We start from the raw sequence: 19,332 nt of genomic DNA, 5'->3' as shown, positions 1-19,332 counted from the left end.
AAATGCGGCGATTTCTTTGCGATGCTGTTGAGTACGTTAGCGAAAATGGAGAAAATTTAACTGCGCGCCGTTAATAAATACTTGTGTTTGAAAAAATTTTCTACGGACCAAGTCAATTTAGATTTACGGGACACTTTAAGGTCTAATGCTCCTCCGTATTCGACAGTCGCACATTGGTGCGCCGAATTTAGACGTGGAAGAACATCGACCATGGATGACCCCCGCTCCGGACGCCCTACTACAGCAGTAACTGAAGAAATTGTGAAAAAAGTCGAACACTTAGTTTTGGCGGATCGTCGTGTCATGGTTCGTTTTATTGCTGAAAATGTAAAGATTTCAACGGGGAGCGTGCATAATATTTTACATGAACGCTTGGGTATGAAAAAGGTATCAGCGCGTTGGGTACCCAGAATGCTTACTGACACGCAAAAACAAACTAGAGTCGAGATTTGTCAAGAAGTTTGTTTGTTTTGTTGGACCTGATACAGCAAGACCGGGAATTTTTTTTGGCGCGATTTATAACAATGGACGAAACAAGGCTCCATCATTACGACCCTGAAACGAAACTGCAGTCTATGACATAGAAAAGGCCATCATCTCCAACTCCGAAGAAATTCAAGGTGGGCCCATCTGCCGGTAAGGTCATGGGCTCTGTTTTTTGGGATGGTAAAGGGGTCGTAGTGATTGAGTATCTCGAGCATGGAGCCACTATTACGGGCTCTTTATATGCCAAACAAATAGCAACATTGCGCAATGATATCCGTGAAAAACGGCGAGGTAAACTCTCGAAAATTGTGTTGTTCCATCAGGACAATGCACCGGCACACAAGTCCGCCGTTGCAATGGCTGCAATACGTGATGCTGGGTTCAATATCCTTAAGCATCCTCCGTATTCACCAGACCTCGCCCCTAGTGATTTCTACCTATTTCCAAGATTGAAGGAATACCTAAGAGGCATGAAATTTGAAGACGACGACGCGGTAGTCGCTGCAGTACAAGAATTTTTAAGTACTCAAGATGAAACCTTTTTTAGAAATGGAATATTAAGTTTAGAAAAAAGATATACTAAGTGTATTATGCTAAAAGGTGACTATGTCGAAAAATAAAATAACATTTAATAAAAGTTGTATATAACATACTCATTCTCACTTTTTATTGAACGCCCCTCGTACGTGTACTGTACTGGTCACACATATACTGGTTAGTAATAATGACAAAAGCTTCAACCGCGCATCAATTGATCAAACGTGCAGTGATGCGCATAGATAACTTGACGTATGAACTTGATAGTTCATGAGCATAATATTAATGTTGTTTCGTACTCAAATGTGTTTTGTTATAGTGAATTAGAGCCACGGTGGGGGATTACCGGCCTCCTTGACTTAGGAGACTGTGCCTAGGTACAAAGACGGTGATCTTGGGTTCGAAACTCGGTAAGGGCATTTATATTAAGTGTGATTATCACAAATAATTTTTCCTAAATAGGAAATTATGTCTATTTAAATGTCTACGCTTATTTATAAGTTTCTATAATAAACGGGTTATGAACCGGAAATTTATTTGGTAAACATAGACTTTTAGAAATGTTATGTAATCTAACATACCTACTCGTAATCTGACAAAAAACGAATCGTGAATTCATAGATATCAGTATAGATATATTTATTACTATTTAGTCTCCCTAACCAAAATTGATTTATACTTGGTCAACCAGATCTTGACAGTAGAAAAAGGCGGCAAATTTGAAAAATGTAGGCGCGAAGGGATATCATCCCATAGAAAATTTGAATTTCGCGTCTTTTTTTACTGACAAGATTTGGTTGACCAGCTATATTTAATTAGCAGATTGCATGAGATACATCGCCAGTGGATGGTGAGATAATAAAATTATTTAAGAGAATAATCAATTACCCATAAAAACGTAGTCCCATTTACTCTTTTGGATACTGAGTGACAAACAAAGATTTATAAATTGACTGACAAGAAATAATAACGTTTATGCACCATTTTACTTATATTTTTCACAGTAAACATAGGTAGTGTCATTTTTTATTTAACTTAAAAAGTAAGAGCGGTAACTTACTACATAAATTATACAATTCAAACGCACAAAACCATACAAATCAATAAAAATTGTACCAGGGTTATTGAAGTTGCATATTTGTAAAGTAAAACAATGCATGTTTATAATCGATAGTTTTTATTATAAAACTGAAAGAGTGAACCTAAAATTAAGTAGGTATAAGTAAATTATGAAAATAAATGATAACCTTATTTTACCCAGCTCAATAAACACGCAATAAACATACGCAATAAACGTAAAACAAGGAACAAAACAAAAGCACTTACAGCATTAATATCACGAAATAAAAAATATAAACGAACATTTTTTAAGCACTTTAATTTCCTTAAGCCATCTAACGTAAAAAAGGTATTCGGGTTATATAAGCGCCTAAAAAACTTTTTAAAGCAACGGACGTATGTTCAAAATATCCTTCTATTTATAATATAATTTGCATCGATTCGACATACAAGTTGTTCGAAAGATCGGTGCAAAATGTATTTCTTCAATACTCAGGCTAAGAATAGTTATTTGTACAACAAGAGATCAAAGTTTGATATTTCTTCGAGTGCTTATTTTGAGTCCCGTGCAAGCGAAAGATTCTATAGTAGATTCACGAGCGTAGCGAGTGAATCTAATTTAGAATCTTGAGCGTAGTAAGGGGCTCAAAAGCGCACGAGATGTAAATAACTTTGATCTCGTGTAGTTCACAAAACTTTTCACCTCAGCAGTGAGAACATATTAGAGAACCCGAAAAATGTATTCCTTCTTCATCACTTACTCTATTCACTCATGTTTTTTTAAGATATACCTACCAACAATTAAGTTTTCACGTCAGCAGCTCGAACAAGGGTACTTTGCTACTTAAAAACAGTGAGCAAAATCGAATTTTGCTCACTGAGTGAGCAAAATCGCATTTTGCTCATTTTGTCTCACTCAGTGAGCAAAATGCGATTTTGCTCACTGTTTTTAAGTAGCAAAGTACCCTTGTTCGAGCTGCTGAGGTGAAAAGTATTTTGGTAAATACGCAAGCCTTAGATGTATTTTGTATACATACAAAATACATTATGGATGTATTTGGTGTTTCCAAGGAAATTTCTGAAGCTAAATTTGCATCATTATCAACCCACGGGCATTATTCGTCTTTTGGAAAAGTTATATGTTTATACCACAAAATATTTTACGTCACCCTAGGCTCGCAAGTGCCCGCTACGCGAGGAGAAAATCTCACTTCCTGGCCAAGGCAAGACGTAAAACTATTAAGCCCTTGCTACACGGTCGCCGACAAGCCTTCAGACCGCGTGGCCTTGGTCCGTCCCGGATCGTGTAGACAGTTGTTTCCAACAAAATTTGACCAAAACTGACCAAGGACAGACCAAGGTCAGACGGTTAGAAGGCTTGTCGGCGACCGTGTAGCAAGGGCTTTACGCAAACACCTGCGATCTGGAGCATTCACGAATTCACCTCCCTAGGTATGTAATGTACTATACAATCACTCATTACATTCATTGCTTATTTTCATTAGGTTTTAAAAACTATCTAGTCTCATAAATACAAAGACAGTTACTACCCTTACATTTACTGACGTTACGCCAACACTTGAGAATCCTTATAAGGTCAATGTGGCAAATTCCGTCATTAGGGCCTATTCCGTCCCCGAGCGTAAAGCGTAAAAAATTGCTGAAACTAAAAACAATCGCTGCTTTGTCGATAAATTATCGATTTTGTCCGTTGTTCGAGAAAAACTTTAGTAGAATGACGGAATTAGCTACATTGACCATAGTATTTTCCTTACGCTGATAAACTGCGTCCAGGGGCCCCTTTCTCAAAAGATTGTAACTTGTAATACAAGCGCCGGATGTCACTTTTTGACAGGTTTTGTTAGAAAAGAACTTCCACTTGTATTACAAGTTACTTACAAGCTTTTGAGAAGCGGGCCCCAGACATGAACACAATACATTCTAGTCTATAGAGAGCTGTCTAAAGGAGCCGTCGATGCCAAAAAGCTCGTCGTAGTTGGTGGGCCGCCCGGGCCGGAGGGCTTCGTTCGCCTTCACTGACTCCTGGGCCTTGAACCAGGGGGTGTATTCGATCAGCTTCGCGTGCCACGCTTCTGTAAATTTAATGATTACCTTTCTTAAAATGCTGCTACCAAAAACTAGGTAAGTTATTATGACACTAGACTATGTATTGATCTGGAGACCTCGACTGGGAAGCCGAAGAGACGGAAAACTACGAGCCAGATGATCGGATGATTATTAGAAAGATGTCAGGGCCGACCTGGCATAGAACCGCCGCGTGCAGAACAACATGGAAATCCAGGAAAGAGGCATATGTTCAGCAGTCGACGCAAATATGCCGAGAAGAAAGAAAAAAGAAGAGAAGAGTCCAACAAAATCAGAAGAAGTCAGGGCGTGTGTTGTCTGTCAGTATCTAAGTACCGGGACAGAGGGCGTAACCAAGATGGACGCTGTTTATCAGGAAACGCAAAATGTATCGGGCTGAGAGATGCGAACGTTACGTATATTATTATTACAGTATATTTGCTACATTACGACACCGATGCTATAATAAGTACATTACGAGACTACGTAGAAATTTTAAAGGGCCACATGTACTGTAAAACGTTGTATGAAACACGTGCGAATAGTTAATTCCTATTTTTTCGCACTTGTATCGTAAATAACTGGATGCAATGTGGGAGCACCATTACCGGGATTCGAATACGGGACCTTGGGAAATACCGTTGCCGTTAAAAAAGGAATTGTGAAAAAACATACGGTAAGGTTTACTAAAACTATACTCGTAGGTACTAATATGTAACTTACTGTTAATATCAGCAAGGGATCCTCCGTTGCCACCATACTCTTCCGGGAGCATCTCCTGTGGGACGTGTTCGTACAGAGTCGAGAAGTCCGTGTGGCAGAAGATCTAGAAATGATAATATTTGCGTGAAGTTTGTTACTATTGTGTAATTAGATACTTAAAAATGCATTTTAATTAATTATTTAGTTTAAGTACCTACTTAAGTTTGTTGTTGCTCTTTACTCTATTTCATTTGATGATGATGCAATGAGACATACTTAATTACGTATTTTATTAGTAAGCTTAACTATAAATGAACGCCTGATTGAAAGATAAAACTTGTACGGTTTGCGATATTAGTGTCAAGTGTTCATAAACATTTTATCGGCGCGCTTATTGAAGCGGTTAAAGATAAAGCGGAATCCGTGGGCTAGGTACTTAACTAAGTAATTAGTATTTTAAAATGTTTTTGTACACTAATGTTACTATTTAACTTTTCTATTGCGTATACTTTGATGCTTTGTTGTAAGAAAACACAACCCTTCTTGGCTACCTACCTACCTACATATATGTACCTACATAACTAGTTAGAACGTTAGCTCAACTGTGCACACACATACATAGGTATCCATAAAAAGCGGCCAAGTGCGAGTCGAACTTGCCCATGAAGGGTTCCGTATTTAGGGGATTTATGACGTATTAAAAAACAAGTGCGAGTCGGACTCGCGCACGGAGGGTTCCGCACCATCAACAAAAATAGAGCAAAACAAGCAAAAAAAACGGTCACCCATCCAAGTACTGACCCCGCCCGACGTTGCTTAACTTCGGTCAAAAATCACGTTTGTTGTATGGGAGCACGGTTCGTGAGATACAGCCCGGTGACAGGCGGACGGACGGACGGACGGATGGACGGACGGACAGCGGAGTCTTAGTAATAGGGTCCCGTTTTTACCCTTTGGGTACGGAACCCTAAAAAACGCTTCCTTACGCGAAAATGAAGTGTGGCATAATTTCTGGTGGTGACTCGGTCAAAACTGAGGATCTACCGCGAAAATCCAAATTTCGCTATCTCGCCCTCTATCGCTCAAATAAGATATAGAGAGGTAGATAACAACATTTCAGTTTTTGATTTCCGTGGTCTGGCCTACCGACCCTAATCAAATTTTCAGGCTTATTAAAATTATAGGCATTTGTTTCACCAATGTTCTTAACTTTTGGTAACAGAAAAGAAAAATAAGAAAACAATAAACAGGTTGCTAGCCTTGAACTTCTCCTTTCTTAAAGGTTTAAGTGCAGTTCTTACCCGTTTCCTGATTTTCTCCTTGAGGAAAGGTTTTACGAAGTTGATGATTTTGTCGATGAGTGGCGACGCGTTTACTATGTGCACCTCTTTCAGCTTCACTGGGTAGGCTTCCTGACATATGACAAAAAAAGATTAATTATTATACATTTTACAGATTTTCTACAAAACTCAGGCGTCAGAATTGAACCCAATGCGTCAAAGGCCCTTTTGGGTGTAATATGATAAGAATTCGTGGGTGAATGTAATGCTAGGCTTAATAATACAAGTACTCTAGACGCTTAGAGAGCCAAAATTAGTTACATGTTTTTCTTAAAAATTAAAATAAAATATAAATTCGTCTTAGTACTCGTAGTCATAACAAAAATTAAGAAAGTATGTAATTATTAGAAAATTTAATACACTCATAATTTCTCATTAATAACTTATACCTACCTAGCTAACATTCGTCCATGTGTAACTTATATAGTCACCACATTATTCAAAAATTACCAAAATCTTAAATTGCAACATATCCCTTTAAAGCTCCACAACTCTAAAATAAGTTAGATAATTACATTTTCACCTCAGCAGCTCGAACAAGGGTACTTTGCTACTTAAAAACAGTGAGCAAAATCGCATTTTGCTTGCATAGAGGTAAGTGATGAAGAAGGAATACATTTTTCGGGTTCTCTAATATGTTCTCACTGCTCAGGTGAAAAATGTTGTGTAGTACTACACGAGATCAAAGTTATTTACATCTCGTGCGCTTTTGAGTCCCTTACTACGCTCAAGATTCTAAATTAGATTCACTCGCTACGCTCGTGAATCTATTATAGAATCTTTCGCTTGCACGGGACTCAAAATAAGTACTCGAAGAAATATCAAACTTTGATCTCTTGTTGTACAAATAACTATTTTTTAACATTCACATCTAAGTGACCATCAGAATGATGTGTAATCTCAACACACATTTGTGTTTCACCTTCAAACTTACTCTTAAGTGCAGGTTTCACAACCATGGCCATGGTGTCAGTTAAGAGTTGCACATGGCCACTTTTCTCACTTTTTGTTTACCTTGGAAAATATTGACCGAGTGGTTATGTCAAGGTTGATAATTATTGTTTATAATGTACTTAATGGGAATTGCGTTTCACGGTTCTTTATCTTACTACAAAGGGCAAATGAGAGGTGATGAGAAGATTGAGCATAAACTTGTATGGCAAATCGGTGCAATTTATTTTACTCGACTACAACAATTGAAAGGACCCTCCCTTTGTCCTCCTAACTATGTCGTGGGGATACAACATAGTTAACCTTACTTAATTAATTTTTTTTATTATGCCATAAATTCGTTTAGTTAGATACCTTCTACATTTAGATAAATAGGTCCTTACTGGAAAAAATCACGATGGAAGGCCCTATGTATAATGGTCTAGTAGGTGCAGAACCATATGGAACTAATTGTTCCAAATTAGCTAATATCGGTACATGATATAAATAATTACCTGCACGCAAATCAAGAACTTTTTCACAGCGGTGGGCGAAATCTTGGCCAAGTGGCTTGGAGCCACGACAGAAGCGTCTAGAACGTACACATCTCCTCCAACTCCCTCTATCTCCTCTTTCAGTCGCACATCACCGATCATCATGGCCATCTTGAACGCATCGATCAGCTGATGGGTGTCAACATTCTTGTCTATTCCTGGAAATATACACGTATATTTTAAAAACAACATAAGAAAATTAACTTAACAGACGGAATATGAAACGGGATCAAAGGTGACAATATTTACGCGTTTACGTCATTGCTTGTTAGTCAACTGTATTACTATGGAGGTAAATTTAAAATTGCCAATCTCTGGCACAGTATCAATCAAAATCATTAAGGCAAAACACTTAAAATAAGTATAGCGGCTAAGTTGGCTAAAACAAAAGAAGTAATTTAAGAAACGCATCAGACTCAACCCACACAAAAATTTGCGCGAACGTAAAATCTTAAACGATTCACCTTGACTCGTAGTTTGGCGTCATACAAGTTACAAAAATAATTGTGCATGATGATTGTAATGATGAAACTGGAAAGTTACGTAAATTAAGTAAAAATGAGCTTTCTATTAAATTATTTTGTGTTTTTCAAATTTCTGGAAACTAACCTCTGCAGATAGTGACACGTCGCCCGTTGGGGGTCAGGCCTGGCAGCGGTGGTCCTTGACTGAAACGCGCATTTTAAAACGGTTTATATGATGTGATAAATACAGGACATTTTCATCTAAAGCGGCTGCAGCTTGGCTTTCCTAGCCCACAAGTTTTATGAGCAAGTTTTGGTAGTTAAAGGTCCTCTTTAATTCTAAAACAAAATCTAGTTGGTATGCCTTTGGCTAATCATGAAATGAACACCTCATTAGCTTGTAGGTACCAATGTAATTTCGCATCTTATTTCAATATTTACGATTCAAAGAGCTGGACCTATTTCTTCAGACATGCTATTTAGATCTTAAATTTCCGCTACCCGAGTTTTCTCAAGAAGAAATCGTTGTTAGTAAAGAAGAAGATTTTTCAAGAAGAAGTGTTGACTTTATCTAATATTTTTCTTTACCTACTGATTTTATAATTGAGATATGCAATGAACAGTATTAACTGCAGGCCGGGCTGCAGGCAGACCGAAAAGGAGATGACGGGACGACTTGGACCCATTCTAAAACAGTGGGAAAATACCAACGACAGGGTCGAGTGGAGAAATGAGTGCCTTTGCCCAGCAGACACTAAGTTAGGCTAATTAAAAAAAATACTCACGCTCTGTTAGCCAGATCCATCAACTCCGGCCGGTTCATGTCGCGGTTGCAGAAGTATTCGGGGCACGCGGCCCGCATGGTGAAGTACATGTCCAGCTTCCGCTTGGTCTTCTCCAGGGAATAGCTGCAGCCACGAAGGAAGTTACGGAGGCATTGCTCGTCTGGAATCATAGTGAGTCAGTTAAGGACCTGCGCTAAGATGTCAGGATCAGGAGGGCCGATAAATGTAGTTCCTAGACAGCAGAATATTTGTAGAAAAACCGAAAAAGCCGACAGCATACGGGAAAAATTCTGAAATATCAGGGAAAGAACCCTTAATTGTGCTTCTTCAATAAGTAAATATAACAATCAGGCACAAAAGCCATGCCATTGAAGCTTATCACAAAAGTAGTGATAACTTCTGACAATTTTTTGAGAAGAATAGGGTTTCATGACTTCAACATTTAATAACTTTTATATTGACTATTATAGTATTTTTTCCATAGCTTTGGGTACGGTGACAGTTGTCATCTCCATACATTTTTTATAACATAACCTTAAAATACAAAATATGTATGGAGATGACAGCTGTTACCGTACCGAACTTATGTGAAAATACTATAGTTCTAAGAAAATTGTTGATGACAAGCAAGATATAATATACATATATATGTCACATAATTTCAAAGAATGGAAATGGCTGATTAGATAACTAACTGTGCGTAGCTGTGCTGTGTGCGTGTGTGTGTGTCTATGTGTGTAGTTTTCGATCGATGAGCAATGTTGCTGCAAACTGCTGCGTTGCCACTAAAAACTATTTGTAAGCACTTTGGCTACAGCTTTTCGAAAATGTACAACAACATTGGTTGCACTCCTTGGATGAGACCCATTAGGAATCCAGGGAACTCCTCAAATCCTAGGCAAACACAGTGATTTTTGTATTTACATCGTCGAGTGAAGCATTTACATTTAAAAAAGTGATAGGTGATGGACTGATGGATCATGGATGTACCGACTTACCAAACTCATCCGGCAAATGCGGCTGCTTTCTCAGCCACTCCTTTATGATGTCGAGATCACGGTCCTTCGTGTTTTGATCTTCATTCAGCTCGATTCTGGTCTTCTTCCACAGTTCACCCGTGGGCTGAACTAAAGTGGCTGCCGTCATTCTGACAAATAGTTAATTTGGTAATTAAAATATTTTTTATTTTTGGAATTAAATAATTAGTATTTGTATTAGACGAACTCTTCCTGAATATTAGTTGGCATATTCAAAGATTTTGCTAGCGTGGTGCGGTGGTGTGAAAGTCGCTGTCTAGTCGGTTGGTCTCCTTCATCTATCAATGCCCCGGATGCATCCCCTTTGATAAAGATAATGAAATTTAATTGATTAGAAGACGACCATTAAATTGCAATTCGGGACAAAAAGGAAGGTCAGTTTATTATTATTTATTTTTTTACCTATTACCTATTAGTGTATAAAATCTATAATTTTGTTGTTCAATAAAAGTTAAAAATTAATTTTGAAATTAAAATTTTGCGCAGAAGTTGTTTTGTTTTTATTAGTTGTCAATATAAATAATTATCAGGTACTTTTTACCTATATTTAGTATTTATTTAGTCGATCGGCACAAAGACTTGAATACATCGACCGTTAAGTTCTATGTATGGAAAGTTTAAAGAGGATATCCTGTGAATGCATGTACGTAACTACGTATGCAAGTGTATGTATGTATGTGTATGTTTGTACCTAACATTTCCTGTAAAGTGTTGATAATTGTTTTAAAACTTGATAAGATCTTCAGTTATTATGATTCTCTCTGTCTATGTTTGAAATCAAACAGACCTTTGACACACTTTATGTTTGAAGCTTTACAGTCTTTGCACTTTCACTGAAAACAAAAAAAATTAAGATTTCATCTTCCTTGGGTCTCTCACTCTGTCGCCCTAAATGTAAAATAATCATAATTATGCCTTTAATATTGTTTTCAAATCAGGGTTAGAAAAATAAAGAGACTCGTAGGTATTTATTCTAAGCGAATAATATTGTGTATGTAAGTAGGTATAGAATGTCCGAACGTGACACTGAAAACCTACGTCACTCTATGTACACAACAACTGAAGATCTTATCAAGTTTTAAAACAATTATCAACACTTTACAGGAAATGTTAGGTACAAACATACACATACATACATACACTTGCATACGTAGTTACGTACATGCATTCACAGGATATCCTCTTTAAACTTTCCATACATAGAACTTAACGGTCGATGTATTCAAGTCTTTGTGCAGATCGACTAAATAAATACTAAATATAGGTAAAAAGTACCTGATAATTATTTATATTGACAACTACGTAATAAAAACAAAACAACTTCTGCGCAAAATTTTAATTTCAAAATTAATTTTTAACTTTTTAAAGCTTCAAACATAAAGTGTGTCAAAGGTCTGTTTGATTTCAAACATAGACAGAGAGAATCATACTATCTTTGTCTTACACTAGTACTAGCACCCAAAAGAAAAGGATGAGTATAGTTTTTTTTGTTCCTATTTACTGACAAGATTTGGTTGACCCAGTATAAGTATATTTATCTCCTCTATAGGTTGCATTTCCCAACCTATTCAATCTAGACAATTAAATGATATTAGTACCTACAAGCACGTTAGAGTCCGTATAAGCTAACTTTGCACGGCCTTGTATAAAACAAAGTGAGGTAGTGTCATTATAAACGTCATATTTCCATAGAAATTGGACATTAATGAAGACATTGCAATATTTTACAATATTTGCAAATTCCATGCAGAGTTATACTTGGTCAACCAGATCTTGACAGTAGAAAAAGGCGGCAAATTTGAAAAATGTAGGCGCGAAGGGAATCGTCCCATAGAAAATTTGAATTTCGCGCCTTTTTTTACTGACAAGATTTGGTTGACCAGCTATAGCTTTGGTCCGAATCTATAAGTAATCACGTAATGGATAAGGTCTGGATTTGTTTTTACGTGTAAAATGAGAACAATGTAGGTAAGTAAGTATTTAAGGAATTTTCCAACATGAATTAAAAAAAAAGATTAGGACTGTCCGATAATTATCATTTAGTACATCCCCGACATCCCCGATATCATTAAAATATTAAAAGAAATTGATAAAACTTAAGAAAAGTACCTACCTATTATAAATTTGTATGTATAGTTTGCAATAACACCTATAGGTACCTAATCAAATTATTTGATAATATTTTTTAATTTATTTGTGCTAAGTGTTATTGTGTCATTTATAGTAAATAATCAAACTTCTTAACCAAGTACATACATAATTACTTTGCAAACCGTACTACATGCAAGTTTTATTTTTACCTCTATATTCAGTTACCTACTATAGGATAGTTTCACAGCTAGTCCCATAAACCACAAAATTTATTGCCAGAATGTTTGAGAGCCTAAAAGGAAAGCTTCTTTGATTTATTATATTATCATTATTTAAACATGAGCCGAGGCGAGTGAAATCGGTCCTTATTTCTAATCTAATAAGTATAACGTTCAGTAGTGTTCATATTTGAACTATTTATAAGTTTATCTATGTACTTAAACCACAGCATTTCGCCATATTAGAATGTTGCTTAAATTTCCAAGTCGCAGGTTGAAATGAAATGCCGGTTCCGGGCTATGTAGGTCGAGGATATATCTTGTTTGAGATTTAATTTGCTTATTCTGAGGTCAGAAAAACCGCATCTACTTACACCAATACGAAAGATAAAGAAAGAGCGAATTAGTTATTATTGCATTATCTTTCATTCTAAATAAATGTATGATTAAGATTGTTTTTTTTTTTGTTTTAAGGTCCACAAACACCAGAAAGTATACATTCATAATGCGAATTGTTAATGTACCTACCTAAACTTTTTTTATATAAGCAAATAATAATCATTATATGAAGCATATTAAGGTCGCAATTATAGGTATGTATGTCGAATGACCTTGAAAGTATATAGAGTAGGTACATTTGGTACTAAATGGAGTCCGTCTATGCTAAATTTTGCACTATGAGCATCAACAAAGTGCGGAAGCACCACTATCGACGTCATATTTCCGCAGGAGTATTATCACTATCACTACATAGTATCATTCAAGAGGAAGCCGGGGCGGGTCGCTAGTATTAAATATAATACAATAAATTTTATTGTGTCGCTTCCACACACTTTACATGTCGGTATGACTTAGAATTTAGAATAGGTATTACTCTTAATATTATACAGTGTGTTTTGATGGTGTTTTGTAAACTTTGACTCTTATAACTTTTAAGAATTAAGTGACTTAATGTCAGTGTCACAAGAACTCCAGAAGGAAAAATAAACGTAGTTATTATATTCTCTTGGATAAAAATGAGCACAAATATTTATCGAACGAGCGAGCGAAGCGAAGCGAAGCGAAGCGAAGTTCTTATCGAACGAGCGAGCGAAGCGAAGCGAAGTTCTTACATTCGACTTTGAACACGCGGCTGGCTAGCGGCACGTCTCGGCATTTCGATGTTTTTAAGCTGAACTGTCAGAAGATAGTTTGATACTCAATAACTTAAGTAAATTTGTTCTAATTTAAATAAAATTGGGTAAACGTGTAGTCGAGGGCATTATATTTTAGTCATTAAATTATGAGCAGGCCCGATCAAGAGGTTATTGAGCTAGAAGAGCTTAGAAGGCCAAAAAGCTGTTTGTGAGAGGTCTTGCTATTCTGGTCATTTTTTTGCAAGAAACATGGTCGAGTTTAGTATCAAATGAAAGTGCTCGACTTACACTTTTATAATATCGTTTTTAAATTTACCATTTTGAAATAATTAGCAAGATAAAAATAAAATAGAATAAACATAATACATGTATTTGACATTTGACAGGAAATATTTCGACTTAGCACAGATACAGTTTATTTTAATCTCTATGGTGGTGACTTAAATCCAGGGGAGGGACAGCAGTATACGAAGCCCTTTATTCGAAAAAATTGCGCCATCTATATTACTTAACGCTAAACTTGTAAATGGCGCTTCAAAATTGATGCAAAAAAGCAAATCTTGTCAGTAGAAAAAGACGCGAAACTCAAATTTTCTATGAGACCATATCCCTTCGCGCCTACATTTTTTCTACTGACAAGATCTGCTTGGCCAACTATATTATACATGCTACTCTTTGCTTAAATCAATCAGTTAAGGGCTCCACAGACCTTGCAATAAATCCACGCGATCTTTGATCCATTGCCGCCTATAGAGCGACAGAAAATAGTAGAAATTAAATAAAATGGAACTCAAAAATGTCCATACTAAATTGTTGCCATGTGTAAGCATTTTACGTCAAAAATGTGACAGTTACGTAGAAAGTGGCGCCCTCATTTATTTTCTATTATTATATGTCGCACTATACGAGTACCTAAGTAGGTGCAACAAAACAAAGTCAATCGCTATATAATTTTTGGTTAACCGCGAGTTCTCAGTTCGGGGCGAACTACTAGTATAATTGAATAACTTATTACAACAATAAATACTATAAATAGTCAAAGTAAATCTTGCAGGCGAATAACGAATTTCTATTTTATTAAAGTGACACATGGATAACCAGAAACTAGAGTTCTAAATCCGCAGTGGATAGATCTGGGGGACCTAAGATAGGTGGGTAAGTTTTATTTTAATTTATTTAGTTTATACATAATTTTATTTTAAAAAAAATTAGGCTTCATTAGATATTCCGTGAAAATTTTAAATTTGTGATGTTTTTCCAATAACAGATTGGTGAATGCGAAACCTTCAAATAACTCGAAGGAAACAGCAGTGGTATGTTCCTAATATTTTTACATTTTGTCTATTCGCACGAGTATGTAACATTTTATTTGTCGTATTTCTCGTCGTACCAATTAGATGTGGATTTATGCCACTCACGTATTGTTATCTTTACAAGTAGGTATTATAATTCCGTATCACTCGTAGATGCGGATTAATTATGCCGCACACGTATTTTGCATTTACGTCGAAACGTCGTCTCGTTTAATATAGTACTGTTTTTTTATATTTGTTCAAATCGAGGTTTTTAGATGAATCATCATCATGAATTTATAGTAAAATTTTAATACTTTTTATGTTATAATTTAGTTCATATAATTATCGATTATTGACAAGGTTTTCAAACACCTAATTTATTTTTAGTTTTTGGTGTTATCCATTTCTTGAGCTATGGGAACGACAAATAATATAAAATAAAACTACTTTTCCACCCATAATACTAATGGAAAACATTTCATTCATAAATCCATTTTCCTCTAGCTCAACCTTGTATTGAGTCTGTATTGTTTTTCCGATCCTTACCGTTTTATCACAAACCCGATATTTAATTTCCTTTTTTTATTCAACTACAAAATTTAAGAAACATATATATGGAAACTTGACTTACTTTTAACCGGTCGTCCTCGCACTTAAAAGTTTACAAGTTATTGCGAAAGTTCAAATGTGAGTGAACTTGAGACGTGCGCCTTCCACCATCGATCTAGACGCACTGAGTGAACCGGCAAGTGCGCTAAACTAGTGTTGGGTAACTGAACGAGCAAAATGAACTATGGCAGTGTTTAGTTACTGGAACTAAGGGTGCATTACAATAAAGTTTAATTAAATTAAATTTAAGTGCAAAACCTTAATACATTCTCGAGTGGCATTTTCAGGAATTTCGGTTTTCAAATCTGATATTAGGTACTGTTTCAGTGCACGTACTTGTATAAACTTACGGCTACATAATAATCGGACTGAGATTATATCAAATAAAGTTAAATGTTTAAATTGAATGTTCTTCTGTATTTCTTTTGAGAACTAAAATAATAATTAATATAATTATTATCACCGTATTCTCTATCCGTCAAAAAGATTGAATGACGATCTCTAGTGATATTAACTTCTAAAATACCATTATTGTTAAGAGATGGCTTATAGTAGAACGTTGTAGTAATTACGTTGTTAGGTAATTTACACCATGTAACTGATTACAGTTGCAATAGACATGCATAGGAGGTGAAGTAAAATGCGTATAAAAAACAATACATACATATTTTCACAGTAACTTGTTCATTTATGTTGACTGTTGTTTACAAACTTTAACCATCCAGGTTCTTTTTATTCTTTCGGTATGAACATACCTTCCAAGGCTATAACAGAAATTGTATCCATTATCTCTGAGACATATCCTTTCAGTTACATTAAAATAGTGTTAATACCAACATGACTTTAGTATCAACATGTGGATATTGTGGATGCGGCTTAACCCTGCATCCGCAGGTGGCTGCCTCGCAGGCCTTGCGGATTGCAACACGGCGAGAAAAATGCGTGAAACTCGACTGGTACTAGTAGTACTACTGATACTAGTGGTACTACTGAGACCGGGCTCTAAAAAGAATATACTCGTACTTAAACTGGTCATAAAAGTGCTTGAATTTCAGTAGGAAAAATTTAAAAATATCTATTGCTCTATTTTATTTGATTAAGTATGTTTTCGTTTAATTAACTAAAGTTTAAATTGTTTCCAGTAATGTAAAAAGATTTTTAGATTATTGAGTAAGCAAACGACCTTTGTATACCAGGCAGGGATCGGATACCGGTATTTTTTGTATGGGAACGGAAACGGTATTTTTTCGTTCTTTGTTAATTACTTCATTTCTAATCGGGCAATCTAATAATACGAAGTCGTAACCTAAAAACACAACTGAGTCCTACATTTCGGGTATAAAACAATTCGAAAAATATGGTTATTTCTAAGTTTTTGCCAAAAACCGGTTCCGATCCCTGATACCAGGATCTAAAATTATAATGGTTGCACTATAATATATAGGTACAGATACTGGAGTATGGTATGGATGGTAACCTGGAGTTACCATGGTTAGCAGTACCAGTACAAATTGACACTCGGGTAACGGTTTAACCGGTTAACCCCGGGTTAGTGGGATGGTGCAAGTGGCGCTTAGTATCTTTTTGATACAATTGTTCTGGTTTGATTCACACTTTGAACAATTGTTTTCAATTGTCGTCTCGTCACTGGCAGCTCACAATTGATAATTTTAGCTGAATTTCTATATAAATTATATTATCTTATCGGCTATTTCATGCGAAATGCGAAAGCTATTGTTGCCCGTTATCTAGATAATATTGTTGATTAAACTTGAACGTGGGGTGTGGTTTGATAACAACGTCATATTCGTAGGTGTGTTTATCATCACCTCTTATTTCTTGTTATTGTTTTTCGTTTAGTGTTATCTTATCTTGAGTTTTCGGCACTTCGGCTCGCTAAAGAAGATCTCCAAATAGTATTAGACTCTGTATGAAATCAAAAATCTAGGTATTTTCACTTCATACTGTAGTCATCACCATTAGCAGCAGAGAACCAAAAGTCCGATACTAATTTAAAATCATATTCTCAATAATAAGATATTTCGTAAACTCTAAGTTACGTATTCTACCCTAATTCATCCACGCTCCATTTAACCGTGCAATAGGACGACTCGCATCATCCGGTAACAGTTGCGACGAAGTTTCGAATTATTGGTAAATTGCGTGCAAAATGCTGCTACAGTGGAATTTCGTAACTTAATTGCAATATGGCGGGAAAGAGGGGAGGTGTTTGCCCATTACCATTTCTAAATTCCGGTTTCAGTTCGATCCTGAAGAAAGCACGAAACATGGCATGCATGTAGCCAGTAGCCACCATGTAGCTAATGTTGGTAAAAAACAAAAAAGAAAGGGAAACACTAGTGTTGCTTTTAAATTATGTTAACCATACCTGAGACGAAAACAAATAGGTAGTTAAGATCGGTGAACATGAAAGCAAACTAATTTTGTATTAATCAGAAGCATCTGCAAACTATGCTATTACCTAAGCTTAGAAACAAATTAAAAGTGGAAAAATGAACTGTCATATTTAAATAAACAGCATCCTCGAAATTGTTCTAACGCGCGCAACTCCATACATCTAGCGCGAGTAGCGCGATTTCGAGTATGGACTCGCGTGCGAGAACGCAAATCATACTAGACCGGCTGGCATTTAAAAGCCCGTTTCGTTTCGTTCGTATGATATCTGACTAGTCATGACAGTCATTAAATACGAGTATAAGAACATTACCGGTTTACTAGACGTTGATGACAACAATAATTCTTCATGTAGGTCGGTATAATGCAGAGCCCGGTATGTAATCGTTACGTTTCTCAATCTCAACCAACCAAACCACTCTAACCAACCAAAAAAATATTTTGAGTACCTTTATTCTCCTTAGACCCGGAAACGAATAAATGCTCCTATGCTTAGAACCCAGAGGGCCTACCGCGAACCACGTTCGACGTGTTGCCTCTCTGTCACACTTGTTAATTCGTACGTAAGTGTGACAGGGAGGCAACACGTCGAACGTGGTTCGCGGTAGGCTCTCAGGACCAAAAACTTGTATCAGGGCTAAACGTTTGTTAATCATCGAATCATTCATTGTTAAAATGAAAACATGGTAAGCAAATAATACATTCTGCAAATAAATTGATAGAAGTGCGTGAAATTCCAAAATCCTGTTACTTAATTCCGTCTAAAGTAACTCTGCACGGACTTAAAGTAACAAAGTGTGAAAGTGACACTATAAAATGTCATACTTTCATAGAAATTTAACTTTTATTGCAAAGTTAGTTTTTTCAGGCTTAATGTCCTAAATACCCTGTCCTATGTGTGTACTAAATCTTTTAAACTATTAGTAACTACAATTTAGTTCGATATTTTCCTGAATAAGATGGGACAGATATATGTATAGGTAAATAGTAGTAAAAAAAACACATTGTAAAAAATAGAGTATTTATTGGTCCAAACGCCTAAAATATTCAAAGCAAACATCAAACATATCACCGCAAACATTGAGCAAGGACCTTAAACTTTGGTCCACGAAATATTTGGTCCATATAATACAAGAGCACCAAATAAACTAAATGGTAACTAAGTAAAGCGACAGTAGAGAGACGCTAACAATACGTTGCCAAATTAGAAAGACATCAATTTGAGTATTTTTTTTTTGTATGACAAAGTCTTTTGAATCTGGCCGAGTATCAAAAATTATACCTAACGCCAAACACAAATGGTAACGGTCCTTCTAAACAAAAATTTATACGTTTATGTTATCGTGTTGTTACATACTTGAAAATTATTAATTACAATTTTTCGGCAAAAGGAAACACTTTATCGGTTGTTATTAGAAAGGATTTTTAAATCACCTTTGTGCTTTCCAACAACCGACCAAGTGGAACTTTTTGACCAAAATTACCAATTAGTTTTAAACTAAGATCGTTCCCATTCGTCGTTAGGCCTCCTAACTGAAGCGACAAACACGACAGAGCGACAATATAAACTGTCACTTGTTTTAATTATA

The 19,332-nt window shown here is 36.0% G+C and overlaps 1 protein-coding gene across 1 annotated transcript; it reads right to left on the bottom strand.

Moving 5' to 3' along the window:
* Positions 1 to 4,014: 4,014 nt before the first annotated feature.
* LOC134656930 (alpha-tocopherol transfer protein-like) lies at positions 4,015 to 15,504 on the bottom strand. The gene is made up of 8 exons (XM_063512483.1): positions 15,351 to 15,504; positions 9,941 to 10,089; positions 8,943 to 9,102; positions 8,303 to 8,361; positions 7,655 to 7,851; positions 6,171 to 6,281; positions 4,891 to 4,993; positions 4,015 to 4,175 (listed from the first exon to the last, which is right to left on the bottom strand). The coding sequence occupies exons 2-8, from the start codon at positions 10,086 to 10,088 to the stop codon at positions 4,024 to 4,026; spliced, it is 930 nt and encodes a 309-aa protein (XP_063368553.1). The 5' UTR covers position 10,089; positions 15,351 to 15,504; the 3' UTR covers positions 4,015 to 4,023.
* Between the last annotated feature and the right edge of the window lie 3,828 nt (positions 15,505 to 19,332).

Source organism: Cydia amplana, chromosome 19, assembly GCF_948474715.1.
Source record: "Cydia amplana chromosome 19, ilCydAmpl1.1, whole genome shotgun sequence".
In the NCBI taxonomy this organism is placed as follows: Eukaryota; Metazoa; Arthropoda; class Insecta; order Lepidoptera; family Tortricidae; genus Cydia; species Cydia amplana.
The sequence above is the reverse complement of the archived record's forward strand: the minus strand, read 5'-3'. Positions and strand labels throughout refer to the sequence as shown.